Source organism: Meriones unguiculatus, chromosome 16 (genome assembly GCF_030254825.1).
Source record: "Meriones unguiculatus strain TT.TT164.6M chromosome 16, Bangor_MerUng_6.1, whole genome shotgun sequence".
NCBI classification, from domain to species: Eukaryota; Metazoa; Chordata; class Mammalia; order Rodentia; family Muridae; genus Meriones; species Meriones unguiculatus.
Window position 1 is genome coordinate 35,117,916 of NC_083363.1, and position 23,069 is coordinate 35,140,984.

The following is a 23,069-nucleotide window of genomic DNA, read 5'->3' on the forward strand; positions in this document are numbered from 1 at the left end:
TTAGATGAGAGAAAATATTTGGTCCCTTAGTGGGCCTAGAAACTGTTTATCATATATATTTTCTGGAGGCTATAAAGATGTTACCCAAGTGAGTGGATTTAGAAATTCCTTAGCTCAGTGTAGAACATTCTCTGCATTTCTGTTCTAGTTTCTATTACTTGGCTCCTTTTCCTGTGGCTCCAGCCAGCTGGACCACTTGCATTTGTCCAGCTATGCCATTTATCCACCTGATTGCATATGCTCTGTTCTCAACTCCTAGAAAACCATGAGAGACAGCTTCTTTTTTTGGGGGGGGGGGATTCACAACTATAATTTTTTTTTTTTTCAATGCAGTTTATTCAGGAACCTTGAACAAACCTTCTGACCCTGGGGAAAGCCAGCCCACAGCTTAAATAGCCTCTGGGTAGCCAACCCAGGCGTGCCACGTGGGCAATGCAGATAGATCCACATACATGGAAGCAAGCCAGATCCTCAGCCTTAGCCAAATGTGGAATTGTTCGTGACAGAGAGCACTCACCATCGGGAAGGTGGAAGGCGGAAACCAGCTCCATCTTTAAGGCATAGCATTCCGCAGCTCTCTACAGTTCCCCCTTTTTGTTTTAGACGCATCAGGCAAGAGTAGAGGTCTGATCTCTGATATTAGAAATAAATTGGGACTTTGTACCGATGTTCATTTAGGTGTCATCCACCCAAAGAGCATCAGACCCGTCTGATACCTTTTTCTCAGAGGCGGGACCTGGGGCATCAACCCGCATGCAATCAGACATGCTCTTCTCTGGGTCGAAAGCGGCTGACCCTGAGTGCAGTGCTTAGCCTCGCATCCTGAGCGTATCATTTTAGCTTTTTATGGTATCCAACCATGCTTGGGGAGAATGTCCTGCTTCAATGGCTGTAAAGGCCTGAATGATCATGGCTGCATCACACTGTTGTGAGACTCTAATCTTGCATATATACCACAGGCAAACCAAGGAGACCAACACCAGAAGGCCTGCTAACGCTCCCATGCCCGCCCATTCCTTCAGATGATTCATGGCTGCAGCAATCCATGTTGATAATCCTGTGGCTAGTCCTGCGTCCACTCTGGTAGAATTTACTGTGACAATGGCCACTCTCAGCTGCTCCATCGTAGTATCGAATTCTCCAGTCCAATTACCTAAAATATAGCTCGACAATTGTTTAGACAGATTTGCAGCACAGGAAAAATTCTCATGTTGTATGCTAGTGACACAAAGTCCAGCATACTTTCATTGACAGCCAGGTTGAGCGATTTGCCATAGGGTATCAATTTGGAGAGACAGCTTCTTAATTCCTCTTTATCTAACCACACCCTCCTTTTTGAGGCATTATCTGGTATCATCTATAAAGCCTTCAGTCCTTCCTTCCCCATCACCATGAGTCCAGGCTAAATTTCTCTTAGATATGGATGACATGAGTTCCCTCTCCTATTTTTTATTTCCACAGATATCATAATTCTCTTTGTTTGTCTACAAATATAATGAGCTATGTGCTTATCTAGTTCTAACAACTAATATTTACTATTTGGAGTATATTAGTCACCAAGCAGATGTCCACCTACACATCACATTGATCAGATACAAAACATATGAAATACATTCATTTAAGTTGTGCAGCCACTTTATTACTTACTCAAGTAAGCATGCCTTGCCTCCTTCAGATGATGGAACTTTATTTTTAGACTGTTGCGAGCACACATTAGAGTCACAGGTCCTTAAATCAAATGCCACAATGTCTTAAGAACTCTCCCAAATGACACAATAGATAGCATGAGAGAGTCTAGCAGCTCTAAGTGGTGAATGTGAGGACACCGTCCTTCTATAATAGCAGCCACAAAAGAGACTTCTAGATGCCTAATGCTCAAGGAAAGTGAGTCCCAACTCACTTAAGCATAATGGCCACCACACAGTTAAACTCTTTTAAAATTAACTGAAAAGGCTCTTCCCGCCGCCATCTTTGTTTCATGTTCTCCACACAAAATGAAGCCACAGAAACCTTCCCTGCTTCAGAGAAGGAGTTGCCACAGCCTCAGGCTGAAACAGGTTCATGGACAGAATCCAACAGTGACAAGTCAGTGGCAGAGCTTGAGGAGCAAAACTACATACAGCAAGGCCAGCACACAACAGCAGAAGAGAACCAGTCAGTAAAGCAAAACAGAGTCACAGTGAAAAGAAGACAAGGAAGGCTATGTCCAGCCTGGGTCTTTCCCAGGTTTATAGGGGTTACTCAAATCACTATCTGGAAATCTAACAATATCCTTTTTCTCATCACAAAACCAGATCTCTGTGAGAGCACAGCTTCAGATACCTACATAGTTTTAGGGGAAGCCAAGATTGAAATTTTGTCTCAGCAAGCACATTTAACAGCTACTGAGAAATTCAAAGTTCAAGGTGAAGCTGTTTCAAAGGTTCAAGAAATACTTAGACTCCAACTGTACAAAAGAAGAGGAGAAAAAAAAAAGAAGAGGAGAGGAAGAGGTTGACGAAACATGTGTAGAAGTTAAGAACATAGAATTAGTCGTGTCACAAGCAAATGTCTCAAGACAAAAGCAGTCTGAGCCCTGAAAAACAACAGTAATGATATCGTAATTGCTATTATGGAATTAACAATGAAACTATTTGACAGCAAGGACATCCCTTCCCCCTGCTTTTTGGTATTTGAAAAGTGGAACTACAGCTTGGTTTGAAATTTGTACTATTTCTATCACTAATAGAATTATGGCTTCTTGTTGGGTGAAAAAAATAACAAGAATTTTTTACTCTATTAGATAGTTTAATTAAATCATATGAGATCTAAAAAAGCTTTGGATATATAAAACATCTTGTAATTTGCTTCTTTGTGGCTGTGATAAAACCCCTCCACAAAAAGCATCTTAGGGGAGAAGAGTTTCATTTAACTCACAATGCTAGGTCACAGTCCATCGTGGGAAGTTAAGGCAGGGACTTCAAACATTAGTCACATCATTTCTACAGTCAAGAGCAGGGAGGAATGAAAGCATGTACTCAGTCAACTCTTTATATGCACAGTTCAGGGTCCCAAACCAGATAACAGTATAGCCTACTTTAGGTTTGTTGGTCTCACAGTAATCAAGACAATAACCCATAGTCATGCCCATGGGCCAACCTGTCCTTGACAATCCTGTCCTGACAGTCTCTTCCCAGGTAGTTCTAGTTTGTGGTAAGTTGACAAATTAAAGTTTACAATCACAAAAGATATACTGAAGGTATCAAAAGCATCATGTAGCTGAAAGCTTGTACAGCAGTGGGAGGAATGTGTCTTAAGCATGGAAATGCTAAGCAGACAGTAAAAGCAAGAGTGTAAAAGTCCAACCTGCAGAGACATCCATGGTACACCTTGAATTGGAGTTAAAGCTTCTCCATTTTTGTCATTGACTTCATAGACATAATTAAAGAAGAAAATTGATGTATGTGGAACCCATGTCATGGGGAGATGGTCCAAGGCAGTAACAAGTGTGAATCTTGGTGTATCAGAACTCAGCATGCCCACAAGCTCCTCCTTGCAGAACAAAAGCAATGCATCTCTGGATTAGAAAGCTTTGAGAGACCATCTACAAATAAAACTATCTTACTTAGAATCAAGGCTAAGTGTAAATGTGCTGGATTCCTGATAGCTTATATTTGATAATTTCAGTAAATTGGTACTGAATGTTTAAAAGTGGGTATTTCTGAGAATGGACTCTGGTAGTAAGGAAAATTGTTTGCTGCATTCATTTTTTTATTAGATGTTAAGTTGAATATTGACAAAAATTAAAATATGCGCTCACTAAGAGAAAGACAAGATATTGGATCTGCACTCAACAATTATTGGTATAGTATTTCTCCCTCAAACCCATTTAAAATATGCTTACTTAATTCACCTCATTTTAAACATGCATTAGGCCCTTCCAAAAGACTGATTTATTTTTGTTTTCTCTACGTAGTGACAACTAAGCTGAGTGGTAATATTCATTCCAGCTTATAGAATAAAAATCAAGACTGAAAGCATGGGGAATTTTAGTCACTGCATAAAGACAGGAAATGTGAAGGGAGATAAGTCAGAAACATAATAAAATGACTTGCCTTAAGCATTTGCACATTGATTATTTCATTTACTGGATTTTATTGAGATACAAACAAGTTTTCAATCATCCACAAACTCCTTTGTTAAACTATCTTGTCAACCTTTATCTGGACAGGGTTCTTTCCGGATTTCATAAGGGATGTCTCTTCCTTGGCTAGACTGTGCTCTATACTGTGTTCTTCTCTCACCTTCAGTGGCTCTCTGCAATGAATTCCTCCCCTTTTCCCTGTATCTTCCATGATACCTTTGCCCCCACGTTTAATCCTTGGCTTGCTCTCCCTTTCTCTTCTCTTCACACTACTAGTGAATATACTTGCTCCTGTTGGTCTCCATGTTGATAGTTCACAAAACATTATCTTGACTCTGATTTCTTTTTTCTTCAGGCTCACATGGATGACCTGGTGGTCATTGGCTCTGGCTGGTTTCCTACAATTCCACGCTTTCTTTTTGCATGTACTCTTCATATGTGATTACTATGTGTCTTAGGAATTTATTGCTGTGTAAAGTACCATGATCACATCATATCTTACAAAAGAAAACATTTAACTGAGGCTGGTTGACAGTTTCAGATGTTGAGTCATTATCCTCATGGTGAGAAGCATGGTGGCATGCAGGCAGACATGGTGCTAGAGCTGAGAGCTCTACGTTTGCGCCACAGGTGGCAGAAGGATTCTGTGTGTCACACTGGGCATAGCTTGAGCATCTATGGCCTCAGAGCCCTCATCCACAGTAACACACTTCCTCCAACAAGGCCACACTTCCTAATAGTGCCACTCCGTGTGGTTATGCATTTAAACACAAATCTATGCCATTCCTATTCAAACTACCACACAATGCTTTAGCCAGAGTTTGTTCCTGGCTTTGTTTTAGTAAAGTATTTACCTGGTTATGTCATAGCTCTGCTGAAACTATCTCCTTATTTTTGACCTTTAAATAAATGCACACCTGTTGCTCCAACCTTGCTCATCTTTACTTAATCAAAGATAGGTTGTCACCCACCTATCTTTAGTTCATCTCATAAATCTACAAGGACCATCCCTTTCTGGTGTTTCTTAAATATTCATTAAATGACTTTATACTTCCTAGGTTATCCATTTGCTTCATCTACTGAACTATAATTTCTTTGAATGTAAAATAGAGTATTTATTGGACTGTGTTTTAAGACTCCAACATAAATAGTCATACAGAAGAACATTAAACAGATAGATGCCCAGTAGATACTGGTAGGTAGATGAAGAACAAACATTGCTAGTTGTTTTATTTGAATGAAATTTAAACTTAGAAAAGGTAATTAACTTTACAAATGGTATGTTCTCACAGCGTGGTAGAGCTGGTGACAAACCCCAGTCATTTTTAATTATAAAACCATGTTTGATCCCATAGGCACACAATTATTTTATCACATGACCACATAGAGCCGAAATGAGAGATTGTGATTTTAGATAATAACATGCAAAAAACATATACATATTTAAAATTTTCTATCATTGGGCTGACAGCATCATTTCTCCATAGAAATGAGTATTTCTTTGGTTTTCTTATGAAGAAACTTGAAAAATTTTTGTTTTTATTAGGTAATAAGAAACTGTCATTCACTTTTTAGTTGACAAGTAGCAATATCTAAAGTGAGTGGCTTAAAAAAACAAGTGTGAAAACTATCTATCTATAGATACAGGACATTTATGTAAACAGATAAGGTGATAAACCTGAGTGTGTAACCAAGAAAGCGCATGGAAAAGAGGAGGGGGAGAATTTCTTTTTGCTTTAACTGGTAATACAACAGTTGTTGGAAGAAACAGGCCAGTTGCCATCAAATGATCTGGGTGAGGGGTGCGGGGAGGAAAGGGGTGGTGGTGGTAAGGGTAGTAGGGTATGATTTGCCATCTTGAATGAGTTGCTTCTAAGGTCACTTCATCTGCCTTTGATCCCATCAGCAGCAAAAACAAAACAAAACAAAGCACCTAGAAAGTCAACAGAGCATGGAAAAGCAAATGTGTATGATTTCATGAGCATACTTCAAACTTTCCACATCCAGTTTGGTTGCAGCAGCCCAGACATGAAACCACATCGGTTGCAAAGGCAACTGGATAGCATCATCGTAGCTACGACCTATTATTCTGGGAAAAGGAGCCAACTATTTTTGGCCATATTTCTTATTGCATTTTAGAATCACATTATAAGGCTTTTAGACAGAGGAAAGAGAGGAAAAGCAATTTTAAGTATTAGATGCAATTTTACTCATCTTTGAACTAAAAAAGACTATATAATAAGAACTGAAATAAGTTACCATATTCTAAGTTACTCTCAGCTGATTTTCTTTTACATTTCCTATAAAATAAGAAGATTATCTATTTGAATTGATTATTTGATTCATTTATTAACTGTACTGATGCTTAAATCTAAGACCTCACAGGCTGTGCAAGCTCTGTACCGTTGAATCATACTCAATTCTTGCTTTTCTTAAAATTTTAAAGTCACCATTATTCATTTAATTGTAAGTGTGGGGGCTGTGCTTGTGCTTGGGCATGTGGAAGTTAGCAAATACGTGCAGGAATTGGCCTAGGACTGTCCCATGCATGCTCTCTTCATTCTTCATTCTCTGTGGGCCCCTATGGCCCCAGGTTAATTGAGTCTGTAGGTTTTCTTGTGTCCCTGATCTCTCTGGCTCCTTCAATCCTTCCTCCCCTTTTCCACAGGATTCTCCAAGTTCTTTCTAATGTCTATCTGTGGTTCTCTGCATCTGTTTCCATCAGTTGCTGTGAAGATTCTCAGATGACAGCTATGCTAGGCACCTGTCTGCAAGTACAGCAGAATATCATTAATTGTGTCAGTGATGGGCTTTCTCTCATGGCATGGGTCTCAAGATGGGCCAGTCATTGGTTAGCCTCTTTCTCAATCTCTGCTCCATCTTCCCATGTGCACCTCTTATAGGCAGAACAAATTGTGGGTGGAAGGATTTGTGGATGTGTTGGTGTCCCAATCCCTCCATTGGAAATCTTTTCTTGTTACTGGAGATGGCTTTTTCAGGTTCCATATCTCCCATTGCAAGAAGTCTTAGATTGGTCACCCTAATATATTCCTGGGATTTTCTACTATCCAAGGTTTCTAGCTCATCCCAGACATACTTCCAACAGATTCCAGCTCTCCCAGTCTGCTGTTTTTTAACCCTCCCTGAACTAGATCCCTTCTGCTCCTCTCCCCACCTCATCTCCCACCAACCTTCCCCTTCCATTCACCACTCCTCATGTTTATTTTATTTCCACTATTCAGTGAGATTCAAGTACCCCCCCCATGGGCACTCCTTGTTACTTAGTTTCTTTGGGTCTCTACTTTATGGCTAATAATCCACTTTTAAGTGAGTACATAGCATCTGTGTCTTTGTGGGTCAGGATTACCTCACTCAAGATGATCTTTTCTAGTTCTGTCCATTTGCCTGAAATTTGCATGATGTCATTGTTTTTAAAAGCTGAATAGTATTCCATTGTGTAAATGTATCACATTTTCTTTATCTACTCTTTGGTTGGGGGACATCTAGGTAGATTCTGGCTATTACGAATAAAGTTGCTATGAACATAGTTGACCACGTATCCTTGTGGTATGATGGAGCATCTTTTGAGTATATGTCCATGAGTGGTATAGCTGGATCTTGAAATACAACTATTCCCAGTTTTCTGAGAAACCATCAAATTTATTTCCACAGTGCTGTACAAATTTACAATCCCACCAGCAATGGAGAGTGTTCCTTTATTCCATCCTTGCCAAGATATGTTGTTCCTTGAGTTTTTGATCTAGCCATTCTCATGGGTATTGAACAGAGTCTCAGAGTAAGTTTTCTTTGCATTTCTCTGATGTCTAAGTGTTTCACACTGGGCAGAGTTTGAGCATAGGAGACCTGAAAGCCCAGCTCTACAGTGACACACTTCCGAGACCACGCCTGCTCCAACAAGGCCGTACCTCCTAATATTGTCACTCCACATGAGTCTATGGGACTCTACCTATTCAAACCACTACAGTCATTTCCCTTTGGCTGCTGTGATAAAATATCCTAACTAGAAGCTATTCATGGAAGAATGAGTTTGCTTTAGCTTACAGTTCCAGTGGTAATACAGTCCATCATGGAAGCATGGGGTATGGTGGCAGGAGCAGGAGGCCTGCCTATTATTCAGGAAACAGAGAAACTACATTTTTTATAAACAAAAGAAGCATACAACAACAAGAAAGGAAGTGGGATGAAGCTATAAGCTCTCAAAGTTTATGTCCAGTGAAATACTTCGTCTAGTAAGGTTCCGTCTCCTGAAGGCTCTTCAATCTCACTAAAAGAGTGCCACCATCTTGGAATCACATGTTCAAACACATTCTCATTCAAAGCACAATATGTGGTATCCTACAGAAGGAAAACCATTAGGATACAGGACTTTTATGTCCCTTTCCTTCAAAATGGAATAATATATCCAGAGAAGTGAAGGTGAGTATGATGTGTGTGAATACCCAGAACAGCAGTGGTTCCACCGGCACAAAACAGAAACAAGTATCAGCAGGATCACTTCACACCATCTGGTTCCTTATCCCCCTAATCTTTTGTTGTGAGTTCCATTGTTTTAGCATGCTGGTTTCTCCCACTGGGTCTATTTCTCTTTCTTTACCATGATTCTCTCACTTCAGAGTAAGAAAGGAAAAAATACTGACATGCTGAGCAAGGGTCAATGCTTAGGAAATGCTGTACCCAACACCAATGGTTCATTCTAATCCTTGTTAGAATTATCCATCCATTCAGACTTTTGATCAATCTGTTCTCTGTTCATTGTCCCCACATCTGTCCTAAATGTGCTGTGACAGTACTATGGTAAAATGAGTGTCTCACAAGCAATGGAAACAGTATCTATGGAACATTAGCCAGAGCTGGTTTAATTAAATGTCCCTCTACCCATGCTATACTACATCAATTAATTTTTAAAGAAATAGTTAAATGAAGTTAGTAATTATTTATATGCAGTGCACATGCTCTTGTGCACACCAATATATTTTAATTTACTTTTTAACAAGCAAGCCATACAACTTTTAAATTGTTTCCTACCTGATCTGAAGGCTAATAAATAATCTACTAATTTATGCAGTATCAAGTTTACCTCCTACCTTTCCTTTTATTTAGAACTATGGACATTCTAATGGCATAGCTCTACAGTAAATCAAACTCAGAGGAATGATGTGTTTCACTTCTTTGTTTTTCAGCTCACACATATAACTACTTAGTGGGAGGAGAAAGAAATACTTTGGAAGTCTGAAAACAAGAAAACATCACACCTAGTATTTCTCTGTTGTTTGTTTTTAATTGTGCTATATAAAACATAAAGGCAATAAGGCAAACTATCTCAGAACATAATTAATTACCTGTGATATGCATCATCAGATAATTCAATCATATCTTCATTTTGGTGCAGTGGATTAGGATTAGCCCTTTGTAAAGGCTATAAACCACGGAGTTTTCAGAACTCTCTGTCTCTCTGATAGTAGCTCATTCCATAGGATCCCTGGACCATGGACCACAATGGATAATGTGTCAGATTATCCACACATGGAGATCTAAAGATAGATTTTTGAGAAGGAAAATTCCCTTCAGTTAATTTGCTACGGATTTGGGAGTGTTTTTCTTAGATGAAATGATGTGTGTTTTCTACTTTTGCATCACCATGAGTGGAGTTCCAGAAAGACTACTTGAAGTGCTTACCTTTGGCTCCTGTGTTTGGACAGTTCAGTTTATTGTTGTTGGGAAGGCATAACAGAGCAGATCTGTTCACATTGTAAGAGAAAGTATTCAGAGTATGGCTGGTCTGCAACCATACCACACTTAGGGAGCCAGTCACTGATGTCAGAAGCTAAGCAGGATCAGGCCTTTTTAGGACTTTGATGAGAGAATGAGACCAGCAAGGTCCAGGGAAAATCTGTTCTTAATGATCTTATTCTTCTAGCTTTACTCTGCTTCTTATATTTCCAGAATATCTCCCAAATAGTACCACTATATGAAGACCACCCATTCAAACCATGAATGTGTGTATGTGTGTGTTTCTCATGGATAACTGTTCCCATTAATAAGCAGAATCAAGAAAAGTTGCACAGGAACATTAATGATCATACTTCTGTGTGGATTTTCATATGAACATAAACTTTGAAAGCATTATATTTCTACAGGGCTCATAGTTTAACTCTCCTGATGCCTTTCAAGTAGATTATAGGTTTTACTATAATGCTGGAATATGTCATGGATTTAATTAGCCAAATGCTCAAGACTGTGAAGTGAGGCAACCAGTGGGGAAAATATTGAATCTATTGTTGTGATGTCAACAGTGCCCCAGGAGTTTGTGATGATTGTGCCAAATCTCTCATATTTTTCCATCAGTCTTGCTGGATTCTTTGTCTCCCTCACTCTGAGAGAGACGTGTATATGCAGACTTCTTTCACGGGGATGTTTACAACATCGAGTCCTGGCCCTGAGCATCACTCAAGTCTCCATAGCAGCAAGGGAAGCAGAGAGACTGGTCAGATTTCCTGAACAGACCTAAGACCTCATCTTCCCACATCCAATTCTCTGACTTTGGTTTAATATTCTTTAACCTGGATGACTCCAGGAATGAATTTTATCTAAGAAGTGCAACTAGAAATGCATTTCATTGTACCAATCTACTGTTATTCCCTATAAGAAAACCCATTGGTGCAACATTCTTTTACATTTGAAAAGAAAATGGTATCTCTCTCTGATGATAATATCTGCATGACTTTATTGTGCAATTACTTGACTATTGTGCAACTTTGTTGTCAGATCTCAGTCTGTCCAATAGCAGAGTGGATGCAAAAATTGGCAAATGTGAAGACTTTTGTGAATATTCCAAAACAGCATCTTTTATTATCATTGACAAAAGTATTTTGTTATTGCTGTTGTTGTTTTGAAGTCAGTTATTCAAAAACAATACTAATTACTTATATTAATCACTGCATCATTTTACCATGGTCCTGGAAAATATGGTTGTTATATTATAATGTAGGTATGTTTCCTCTTTGAAAATAAAGTCTGTTCGAGTTTCAAAAGCAGGCTAATGCGATAAATCCTTAAGTATTTTCTTTAGCATCTTCACTATCATAAAAACATGATTGCTTCCTTTTCAAGTTGGAGCTAGCAGGTTGTTTTTCATCCAGTAAAGTCAATTGACTAACAAATTGTCTCATAAAAAGCTTTTTATATTAGCACTGTGCAATGGCTCATCCAGTACTTGTCCTGTTCTGATGAGAAGTCTACACTTGTAGTTTGGTTCTTGTATACTGCATAGTCACATAGCTTTGAGCCTGCCACAGAGGGCCTCTGAAAGGCTCTGCCCTGCAGACTATCAATGTAGATGCTGAGACTTATGGGCAACCCTTGGGCAGAGTGCAGGGAATCTTAGGAAAGAAGTGGGAAACAGTAAGATCTGGAGAGGACAGGAACTCTACAAGGAGAGCAACAGAACCCAAAAGTCTGAGCACCGGGGTCTTTCCTGAGACTGATACTCCAACCAAGGACTATGCATGGAGATAACCTATGACCCCTGCACAGATGTAGCCCATGGCAGTTCAGTGTCCAAGTGCCATTGTAATAGGAACAGGGACTGTCTCTGGCATGAACTGATTGGCCTGCTCTTTAATTACTTTCCCCTGAGGGGGAAGCAGCATTACCAGGCCACAGAAAACAATGCAGCCACTCTTGAAGAGACTTAACTGATTAGGATCAGAAGGAAGGAAAAGATGACCTCCCCTATTAGTGGGCTTAGGGAGGGGCATGCATGCAGAGGGTGGAGTAAGGGAGGGATTGGGACTGGAGGAGGGAGGGAACCACAGGGGGGATACAAAGTGAATAACATGTAATTAATAAAGAATTTTTTAAAAAAAGGGTTTGCTGTGTCAATTAAGTAAATGTTCACTTTATTCCGGGTCTTTGAAATTTATGAAGGTATGCTGGTATGTGGATTAACACAACAGGCTTTCTGTAAAATATGTGATAAACATGGTGATCAGTTAGTAAGTAGGCGAGGAATTAATCACTGCAATTAGTTTTTAATCTTAAACTTTTTCTTACATTCATATGTCTATTTCATAAATGCATGAGGTTATGTGTGTCATGGCACGTGTGAAGGTTCTAGGATGACTTGGTGAAATCAGAAAATCAGTTCTCTTCTTCTACCATGTTGTTTCCTGAAAGCTAACTCAGGTTATCAGCCTTGGCATCAAGTACCCTTATCTGCTGACCCATTTTTGTAGGTCTATCACTTTAATTATATATATGTATATATATATAATTTATATTTAATTTATAAATATATAAATTTTATATATATTTAAATACATATAATTGACACATAGTAATTGTACATATACATGGAGCCCAGTGTAATGTTACTTTGTGCTCATGATGTGTAATGGCTGCATAGGGAGAGCTGGCATACCGACCATGCACTTATGCTAGCTGTTTTCAAATATTTAATCGATTTCATAAACTGCAGTCACTCTCATGTGGCATGTAACGTTGACAGCTATTCCTCCTTTCTAGCGGTACAGTCCTTTGAACTTTATGATGAATTCACACACTTACCTCAACCAACGTTTGCTATGGGTTTGATAACTAACAGTGTTTCTCACTCAGAAAATGAAAACCGAATGACACTGCAGGAGCTTCCTTCCAGTCACACTGACAATGTTATGTCTGCTTCCACGCCAAAGCAGGGATGCATCTGTCAACCTGCCCAGCTGCTGCAGAATTCCCTGAACTTAGAAAGGTGAAGAGGAGGTATATGGTGGCATCCTCTCTACCCCTTTGCCCACTGTGACCAGGCGCAGTGCTGCAATGGCACAGAACCACCAAACCATCTTACCCTGTGGTAGAAATCACCTGGGCATCTCTATCTAATGGCAGTGCTGCACAGCTCTTGCATCATAGACTAGAACAATTAAAATTTGAGGATTGGGAGTCACTGAGACTACAATTCCAGACTTTTTTTAATTTAAATTTTATTTTTTTATATTTATTACAGTTTATTCACTTTGTATCCCAGCTGTATCCTGCTCCCTCGTTCCCTCCCAATCCCACCCTCCCTCCCTCATCTCCTCCCATTCCCCTCTCCAAGTCCACTGATAGGGGAGGAGTAATGTGTCTGGTCTCCGCCAAGTCACAAACCCCAAAGTTCTGAATTGGAACTCAGAGATGCAGAGTTCAACTTCTCCTATCTTCATTTGCGGAGAAATTTAAGGATGTGTGTATTATTGTCATCTGTGTGGTGATGAGCATGCTGCTTGATTTCTTATGTGACTCAATTTCTCTGCTTGTAAGAGGGGATAATGAAAATATGTGTATTTTAGTATTGTTTAAATGAGATCACAAATCTAAAGGATTAAAATAGCATTGTGCACTACTTGAATACGCATGTGTTATTTATAACCACAAACACAATCTGCTCTAAGTCCTTTATCATGTTATCTGACCCATAATGAAAGACAAATGACATGGTAAATGTGTGCGTCGTTTATTGCTGCATAGGAAGTAACCACAGATGTCAGTGTAAAATGATGTTTGACTGCCTCACTGTCTGTACAATGCAGGAAACTCAGACACAGAGTAGCCACAGGCTCACTTCATGGAGAGTCACGTAGCTGAAGTGTAAGCTTCGGCATTCCAGTGGAGTGTGGTCTTCTCTGGACCTCACATTTCCTCTTTAAACCCATATGCTCATTAAAAGAATTCATGTCTTTGTGGCTTCAAGACCACATTTTCTTTTTTTCAAACATGTTTTTATAATGATTCAGCTTTTATATTACAGACTTTGATGCATTTTCCATTTTTTATTCTTTGAAAGTTTCATATACTACATTATGATTTTAATTATTTCACTCCCCCATCCCCTCACTTACTTCCCTCTCCTTTTCCTGCTCAAACCTGTTTTTTTTTTTTTAATTGACTTTTGCTCAGGGAGAAGTTAGAAGTTAGTTTTAATCTACATATGAATTTCTTCTTTCCCATGCACTATTTGTTGATAAGATTTTATTTTCCTTTGTTTTCTCCCAATGTATGTTTTTGGCAGCCATATTGAAAATCAATTAACTGAACCGTGGTAGAGTTGTTTCTGGGTCTCCCGTTCTATTCCATGTCTTCTTTTTGTTTGTGCCATGCTGGCTTTGTCAATGTAGCTCTGTGGTAGAATTTGAGATTAGGTTACAAAATCTTTGGATAAAAGAAAAGAAAAGAAAAACAAAAACAGATTCAGAAAATAGACAGGTAATAAGCAAATGATGTGAAAGCCATAATTATATTAAAATAGAAAAAGGATGTATATACAGAGAATAAAAGAAATTGACTGTTAGAGGGAGGGAGAGAGAAAGAAAGAGAGGGGGAGAACGAGAATGACAGGCTGTGTGCTGGTCTTCCTATAGTGGCTATATGGCCATGGCCAAACCTTCCTTGCCAGGTTATACACTTTTTTTCCTTGACTGCTTGGAATCTGCAGCCCTTAAAGAAAGCAGAACCTAAAGGATATTTGCGCTCTTGCTCTCTCTCTCTCTCTCTCCCTCTCTCTTCCTTTCATGATGTTCATTGGGTCAATGAGGATTGTTCATGACCAGTGCTAGAGACATGGAATAGTTTGTTTTCCTGGTCACTATGCAAGGTAGCATGGAACCAAAGTTCCTTCAGAGGGAGTTTCTGGGGTACGGATTGGGTCAGGGCACCTGTAGCTCCTCTTTCCATCTGGATCTCAGGCATTACACAGAGAGGCCCAAACCACAGACTGGGTTGAGTGAAGGAAGCCCTACATGTTGCATGCCATTCCACTTATCACAGCTCTGGTTCACAAGGCTGAGTCAACTGTGTGGATCACACACCCTGAGCCTGAGTCTCCTGAACCTCGTAGTGACCACCTTACTCACTGTCTTAAAAATGAGCTTCATTTCTTGTTTCCTAACTGAATCCCCCTGCATACATTTTCTAGTGAGCTTGCCTCGCTGTCTTATCACACAAACAGAACAGAAACATGTGCTGTGAATTTCAGGAGGAAAAGTAGGGACTTTCGCCAAAGCAGCATGCGCTCCATCACAGCTGGCTTTTTGACAGGATGCTTCTGCGAACATGGTCACTTCAAATTGCCCTTCTGTTCTACATCAGTTTCTGCGTCACGCTTGCCTCTCCTTGGCTCCCCCACAGTTCCACATCCCACTGAGAACCGGTGTTGTGTCGTTTGGGTTCTGAGAGGTAGAAGCTGGAAGTGTGGTTTGCTGCTAAGCTGCCATCATGGCCCCTCTGTCATAGACATTTCCTTAGACATTTCCTTATCATCCTTGCATTTCCTATAGCACCAAAAGACCACCTGTTGGTCCTGTTGTGTGGTTTTCTCTATGATATGATTGTTATTTTCTACCTATTATCTTTTAATGCTCTATCACCAGATGAAGAAAAAACTCTCAGGGGGCTTTCCTGGGTATGCCCCTCGGAGTATTCCTCTCTTGCCCTAAAGAGTAGCCAGACAACGCACCCATGTGACTGTGAACAGATTCTACTGGTAAAATATCTGAGTGCAGGAGGGAGGTCAGGGCCATGGAGGCTTAGCCTGTCATGGAAGGGTGAGCACAAAGCGAAAGTAAAAATGAAATTCAGTTAAATAATTATCATAACCTTGAGTAATTTTTAAAATTTTGGTTTTTGTTATTTTTTAACAGTTTTAAATATTTTTCTTTGTTCCTGAAAATTTCATAAATAAATACAATGAAATATTGTCATATTCACCTCTATCTTCCCATCTACTCCCCCTAACTGAACTTTGTAACTTCAGGTACCATTTGTTGTTGTTTTGATGGGGCATAACCAACGAGTAGGTTTTAGCGCTCAATCTCATGATCATGGTGTCAATAATCCTTCACCTCACAGAACACTGTTTTTATTTTTAAAAATTTAACCACAGAGTATCACATTTCATCAGATAATGCTGATCCATTATGTAACTCAGGGCTTTCGTTGTTTTGTAATTACTTTAATTCCTAGTTACATTAACTGAGGTACTTATTTACCCATTGATTTGTGAGGAGTTGAGCCAGCATGTTGCCCCAAATAAGGCTTATGGAGTCATGTCTCCCCGACTCAGCTGCCCATGTGTGCCATCCTTTTATGTGTGCACCCATCCTGGAATTCCCAGTGACCTGCATGTACCTGGTCTTCAAGAAAACACACGTCTTAATTTTACTTAATCCAGAAAGGAAGATGTCAGCCTGAGAAATGCTCATTCTTGCACTGAAGGCTTTGAACTTAATAAAGCGTGGTTGGTGTGGGTTTGTCCATTGACCAGCATTTGTGAAGGTATTCTGTGCAGTAAAATGATCAATAGACATGTAACAGAAAAGTTCTGTAGGAAAAGATTGAAAATGAGTATGTGGAATACAAGAGGAGAGTTGGAAGATCAAGCTATAGATGCTAAGAAGCAGTAAGAGACATGACTTCATGTCAAAGATGAATTTTGTGTCTAAACAACAGTTTGTTAAACTTTTTGAATTAAGTGCCGTTAAGCTGTTCGCCAAGATCTGGATGAGTTTGTTTCTCCCTCTACCATGGGTATGGAACAATTCCCAGACTAGTTCTAGAATTTTCCACAGTGGGCACTTGGTAATGTCACTACTGTTCTGATGGCTCTAATTGTTCAGTCATTTGAACATAGTATCCTAAATGTGCTTTGCCCGTGTTCAGTATTTTTTCATTCATTTACTTTGAAACCATGAGGGTACTAACCTGAAATAGCTTACAATAACTTTTTTTCTTCTATTGTGTATAATTGTATACACCTTTCTTCCCCCTGACCGCTTGCCTTTCCAGACTCCTCCCTTCCTTTTCTTTCTTTCCTTTTATGATTATGATTCATTCTTTCTTTTTCTTTTCCCCACTTGTTCTCAATTGTCTCTTTTCCTCAAGCAGATATTATTCTAAATTTCCGAACAACTTATGTCAGCAAGTCTGGCCAAGTTATCTTTGAAGCGAGATCCATTTGTATCCACTATGTGACCACCTGGTTCATCATTGATTTGATTGCTGCCCTGCCCTTCGACCTCCTGTATGCTTTCAATGTCACAGTGGTGAGTAGAGACCTCTTCCACGTGGCCGTTAAGTGCTGTGTTTGATTTTCATGTATTTGGTGTGAAATATTGCTGATTGTGTGTGCTACCTGGCGTTTGTAGCTCTGTAATAAGGATGCTGAGGTGTCCAGCCACACACGGGCCAGATTCTTCACTTGAGAAGTAAATTCCTTCTGATATCTTCCTTCAATACTCAGAGTCAGAGATACAGAAGGAAAGCTGATTTTGTCATAAATTTTGACTCATTAAACAAATCCTTTGATACTAAACCACCTCTTAGGATAGAAGTATCCCTTTAGATTCCTAAAAATTAAATGGCTGGAAAATTTGGTGGGGAATTGCAAAATATTTCTTTTCCTTTTATGATCTTTAAGATCTTTAACTCTTTTCTTCATAATCTCATTATTCATTAACAAAGCTAACTGAGGGTTGATCACACAAAGATGAATACTGGAATTAGAGGAAGGGAACTTAGCCAGTTAAACAACACAACCCGAATATACAATGAGATTCTTAAATTGATTAACACTTGTATTTTCTGTTCTTTTTCATCATGTCTCCTCACAAAGAGAAAAATGTTCCACTTACAGTAGTAACTATTTTTACATTCAATGATGAACTGTTTTTTAAACTTCATATAAACAGAGAGATGTTAGGAAGAACAATTTTGATTTGACACATGGTTTTTACTATAATAACCAAGTTTAGCCTATAAAAATGAATGTACTAAACATTAGTTCATATTAAACAAATTCCCTGATTAGATGATAGTCTTTCATATAAATCATATCCTTTTTGAAAAATTTGGTGACCTGGTTGTCGAGAGTAACAAAGTGATCAGAGTTTCAAATGTAGATATTACTGGCTTCAAGATGTACGTACAATTTCTGTCCTAACTGCCTAATGCAGGTTCATATATTTGTTAATTGCCTGTCCTGTATGAATTTTATTTTCTGTCTTTTTTTTTTAAGTTAGGAGTTTGAGGGTGACATCATTCAGAGGAAAGCTACCAAGAAAAGCTAGCACATAATACAAATTAACACGACAAAAATAGTTACCCGGGCTTTCTAAAGTACCTTTTAAGATTGAATTTGTCATATTATAATGAAAGCACAGTGACTTAAAGCAAAGATTTTGCAAGGCTCCAAAATAATCTAAAAGGAGTTTATGTTATAAAATGTTTATCAAAGTATCATGATTTCTCTGGCCAAATCGTCAAATAAATTTTGTTTAATACCATTTGATTTTAAATTAATTTGCTGCTTTCCTACTAAATATTAATGGAATTTATGTTCCTTTTTTTCCTCTGGATAACGAAATAAGATAATTTTAAATATATATACATAATATAGAATGATTATATACAATAAATATTCATTATAGGTTTCTCTACTATTATCATCATTGCCTGAATTAACAGGTGAGATTCCTTTATTCAGTGACTACTTCCCTGCCCCTATCCCCCTTTTGCTCAGTCCCCTGGGAATCTTGGATAAATGCTCTGCGAATATTCCATGTCAGAAAGAAAAACAAGAGAAAAAAAGGAAGTTCCTGCCAGAAACATGTCTCCTACTTTTCACAGGCCTTGTTATTTAAAAAAACAGTGTGCATGCTATCCTTAACCAAGTTAATAAGTATAAAATGTTCCATTTGAACAGAAAAACTTGTTCAAGATATTCTGTTCTTTTTCCACTAACACATGTGATGAGAACAACTAATAAGAAATGTCCTTGGGCTGGAGAGATGGCTCAGCGGTTAAAAGGCTAGCCTCACAGTCATAAATACAGGAGATGTCCTTAGCCATTGAAACTAAAAATAAGCCTGCTCCTAGCAGATTCAAAATGTGTCCAGTGAGCACATCTCCATGGAAGAAACTCCAAATGCAGCACAGCCATCAGAAAGTGCTGTGTGGGCCTTGACTCTGCCCATTACTAATTGCCCTTGGCAAATGTTTTTAATAAATTCATAGATTCATCTGTAGAAATGTACTGTGCTTCTCACTGTGAAGGGTTCTGTGAGATACAAAACGAGGGATAACGGACAAAGTGAAAAGCAGGGGTATGGATTCTTTACCATCTGGGCAAAATCAAAACTTCACAAAATGGGCACACAGAAAAACCTGACAGTTCTTGAGCAATTTAAAAGGAAAACATGTCTATCAAATGCTTTGCTTAGTTTTTGGCATTAGGAAAGCTTTTTCATTCCCACTCCTTTCTCACACACAGGTGTGCTTCCCTGGCTGACAGTCAGGAGACGGCAACAGTGAAAACTGCTGCTAGAGACTTTGGATACACGTGTCCACAAGTAGCTTATAGTTCTCCTTCAGGGCAAATTTGGGCTAGCCATCCCAAACAATAAGAATCATGATCTCTCTCATTCATCAGAAGCCCGAGTCCTCAGTTACTGCAGAAAGCTGTTGACTCAGATGAAAGCAAGTTTAGTGATTTTTTTTTGTTTGAAATATCCCAGCATATCACTAGGCTGTGTCCTCCTAAGCTAGAGTTCGCATTCCCTGCTTGTGGAAATGGCCACAGAAGGGAAGCTCCATGCTGTTTCCCGAACAGCATGTGAGACCAGAGAGAATGAGGCATCAACACTGTATTCAGGTGAACTTCTCCATCAGGAGCTCAGTGCCAGGCTTCATTTCACTCAAAAATCATCACCTCTCTATCAAATTCATCTTCCTCTCAAGCAAACGTCATTCATAATCATTCTCTAAGTGACAGAGTGGAGAATATAAAATCCTAGCATGTTATCATGCGTTCCACGCTAGGTTGATAAATGGAAGGCAAGATCTTGACTCTGGAGGAAGAGAGAAGCTAAACTTGACCATGAAGAGTATCAAGAAGAAATAAACGAGCACAATAGCTGCCAGGTTCCCAGGGGCCCTAAAGATCCACTTCTATTTGGACCTGTGAGATAACTCAGCATATAAAGGTGTTTACTGCTGAGCCAGGTGACCTGAGCTACATATCAGGGCCCACATAGTGGGAAGAGAGAACCCACTCAGAAGGTTATCCTGTGGCTTTAACACGTGAAGGACACCTGTGTGCAGGCAGGCAGGCCGGCCATCAGGCATGAATGCGTGCAAGCAAGGGAAGGGAAGGGAAGTAAAGGGGACAGGAGGGCAGAGGAGAGAAGGGGAGAGAAGAGGAAAGAAGAGAAGGGATGGGAGGGGAGGGGAGGGGAGGGAAGGGAAGGGGAGGGGAGGGGAGGAAAGGGGAGGGGAGGGGAGGGAAGGGAAGGGAAGGAAAAGAAAGGGAAAGAGAAAGATAAAGAAGAAGAAATGGTTTTTAAAAGATTTATAGTATTTAAGTGCAGAATAATTCACAATATTAGGATTGAGCACAATTTTGTTGAAATTTTTTATATGCTGAGATTTTAGTATCTTATATCTTAATGATCTGTCCACATATTCTTTTTGTTGTTATTGATTCATTCTTATATAAAATATTTGCTAGATAAAGCTCTACACATGTTTTTCTTAGAATAAGGGAAGCTGGGTAACAGAAGAATTGAAATTAACTGACCAGCTGATTTCTAGGAAAACCCTCTGGAAATGTTTATCTTTTCTATGATTATATTGTGTAAAGGAGAGACTTCTAATAGCCACAAGCTATAAGCACACCTCTTTGACTTCTAGTTTGTCCCAAGAAATTAAATGGTCAATGATTTTATCAAATTTTTTTATGTGAGTTGATATTCTGTGTTTTCTACTTTAGAATAATAGTCTCTGAGATTTTGTAAAACTAGTCAGGGAGCGTATATTAGGTGCACTTCTCATTATCACTGATTCTGGCCATGCCTGTGTTCACCACATTGTCTTTCAGTTGATGCCTAAGCTCAGGAAAATAGCCCTTGAGTTTGAAGTCTATCTATAATTTAACTATAGGAAAAGACAAGACATAGGGGATGCACCAAATTTAAATTCCACTTCATTTTGGGTGTAGAACATTCTGGAGAGAAGCTCAGGGTATGAATGCTTCATGTGAATGTTTTCTCTGTTCATCAATAGTGGAAGAAGCCAAATAGTATAGTAAATGACACAGAAGATGCCACTGGTACTTGAGTGTGAGATACTTATTCAAGTTTATGGGTCAGCTGACTTAAAGAAATTAATCTTTCCAGATCAGCACGGGTTTCATGAAAACCTAGCCTCAGGACATGAACACTGGAAAAATCTTAACTATCTTTATTATGACTTTCTAAGTTTTCCCTTAATATTTATTTTAAGGGAAATATATTAACTGTAGAGAGAAAGTAGATTGACAGAAAACATATCCAAAGTGACAGTGAAATTTTACACTCAGTGTGTCTTCGTTATGGAACAGTGTATACAAAATTGTATGCAGTCAGGTAGAAAACAAAGTCAATTATAATTAATAAAGTTAAGTTTTTGAAGGAAAAATTAAATTAACTCTGGAACTTTCAGCCTACCTTACTTCATCTTTTCACCTCTTTGTATAGTATCCAAGGAGCAGAAACACTCTTGGTCAGCATGGCCACCGCAGTGAAACCGCAGCCATGCTTCATTTTAGAAACTTTCCACCTTTGGTATGGGTTGCATAAAATGCTGTGCTATGAATGTAGCTTCCAAGCTATGCTGCTCTGTCCCCACCACAGGTGTCCCTCGTGCATCTCCTAAAGACTGTTCGGCTGCTGCGTCTTTTGCGCCTCCTACAGAAACTGGACCGTTATTCTCAGCATAGCACAATCGTCCTCACCCTGCTCATGTCCATGTTTGCTCTCCTTGCACACTGGATGGCATGTATCTGGTATGTCATTGGAAAAATGGAGAGGGAGGACAACAGCCTTCTCAAGTGGGAAGTCGGTAAGGGCTTCAGTCACGTTTTCCACTTTTAGTTAGGAGGGAATGTTGCACAGACTTTGGAAGTAAAAGATATGTTTGTGAATATATTATTCTACTCATTTATTTACTAATTTTTTATTATACTACGTTACGTAGGCTCATTTTCATCTCTGTAGATAATGTACATTCAGTGCATTTTTAATATCCAGCCATTCTCCTCTTCCATACTCCTCCCAACTCCTGTCAGTCCTCTTGTCCTCTACAAAATCTTATAAATACATTCCTTCTTACTGACATTTTTAGAATGTGAAATACATGCAATGAAACTCTTTCAAGATCCTTGCATTGATAGCAAAAGTTATCACACATTCAACTTGTAGGCTAAAGAAACTCAAAAAATATCCAAGTTGTTCAAAATGTCCACCCAGGCTATGCAAGTGTTGGGATAAATATGCAGTCCTTCCTTGGCATGTTTCAGTGCAGAGTTAGCAGTGGTAAATCATGGAAAACTGCTCCAAGGCCCTGCTCTAAGTTGTTGAACCACAAGGAAACACAATTGTTTATATCTGAGTTGGTCCTCTAAGGGAGATAAGCCTTAGGAAAGTGAACTACCAAAAGGGCATATCATATATAGAGGATCAGTGATGACAGAGAAGACAGGATTGTTTACAAATGTTTATAACATTTTGTAGTTCCACACTTCATGAAAGTTTGGATTTCTCTTTCAAGTGTTACATAATTTTGCATAAATGAATATGAAATACCAAGCAAAGGAACGCATTTTTAAACCCATGTTAACCACAGAAAATTTATAGAAAGTAAAACTTCTTAAGAAGTAGATATCTTCTAGCCTAAAATAGCCACCATCTTTTCCCAGCACCACTCTATGGAACTGCCACAGTACGCTCTAGTGAAAGGGTGCTGCTGTTTTTATTTTTGTTTTGACATTTAATCAAAAGAATCTATTTCTTAGTTGGCTGATATTCCTGCACTTATCTTCTCCCTCAAAAGCCAATCTTGAACTTCTGAAGGGGACTCT

At 39.0% G+C, this 23,069-nt stretch overlaps 1 protein-coding gene and 1 pseudogene across 1 annotated transcript in view; both read left to right on the forward strand.

The window, feature by feature from the left end:
* The window catches only part of Kcnh8 (potassium voltage-gated channel subfamily H member 8), a 410,173-nt gene that overhangs the window by 245,701 nt on the left and 141,403 nt on the right, over positions 1-23,069 (forward strand). The window contains exons 6-7 of the mRNA XM_060369655.1: positions 17,063-17,220; positions 21,844-22,051. Of these exons, the coding sequence (XP_060225638.1) occupies positions 17,063-17,220; positions 21,844-22,051 (366 nt within the window). The remainder of the gene's footprint in view (positions 1-17,062; positions 17,221-21,843; positions 22,052-23,069) is intronic.
* LOC110561020 (nascent polypeptide-associated complex subunit alpha-like) lies at positions 1,979-12,897 on the forward strand (annotated as a pseudogene).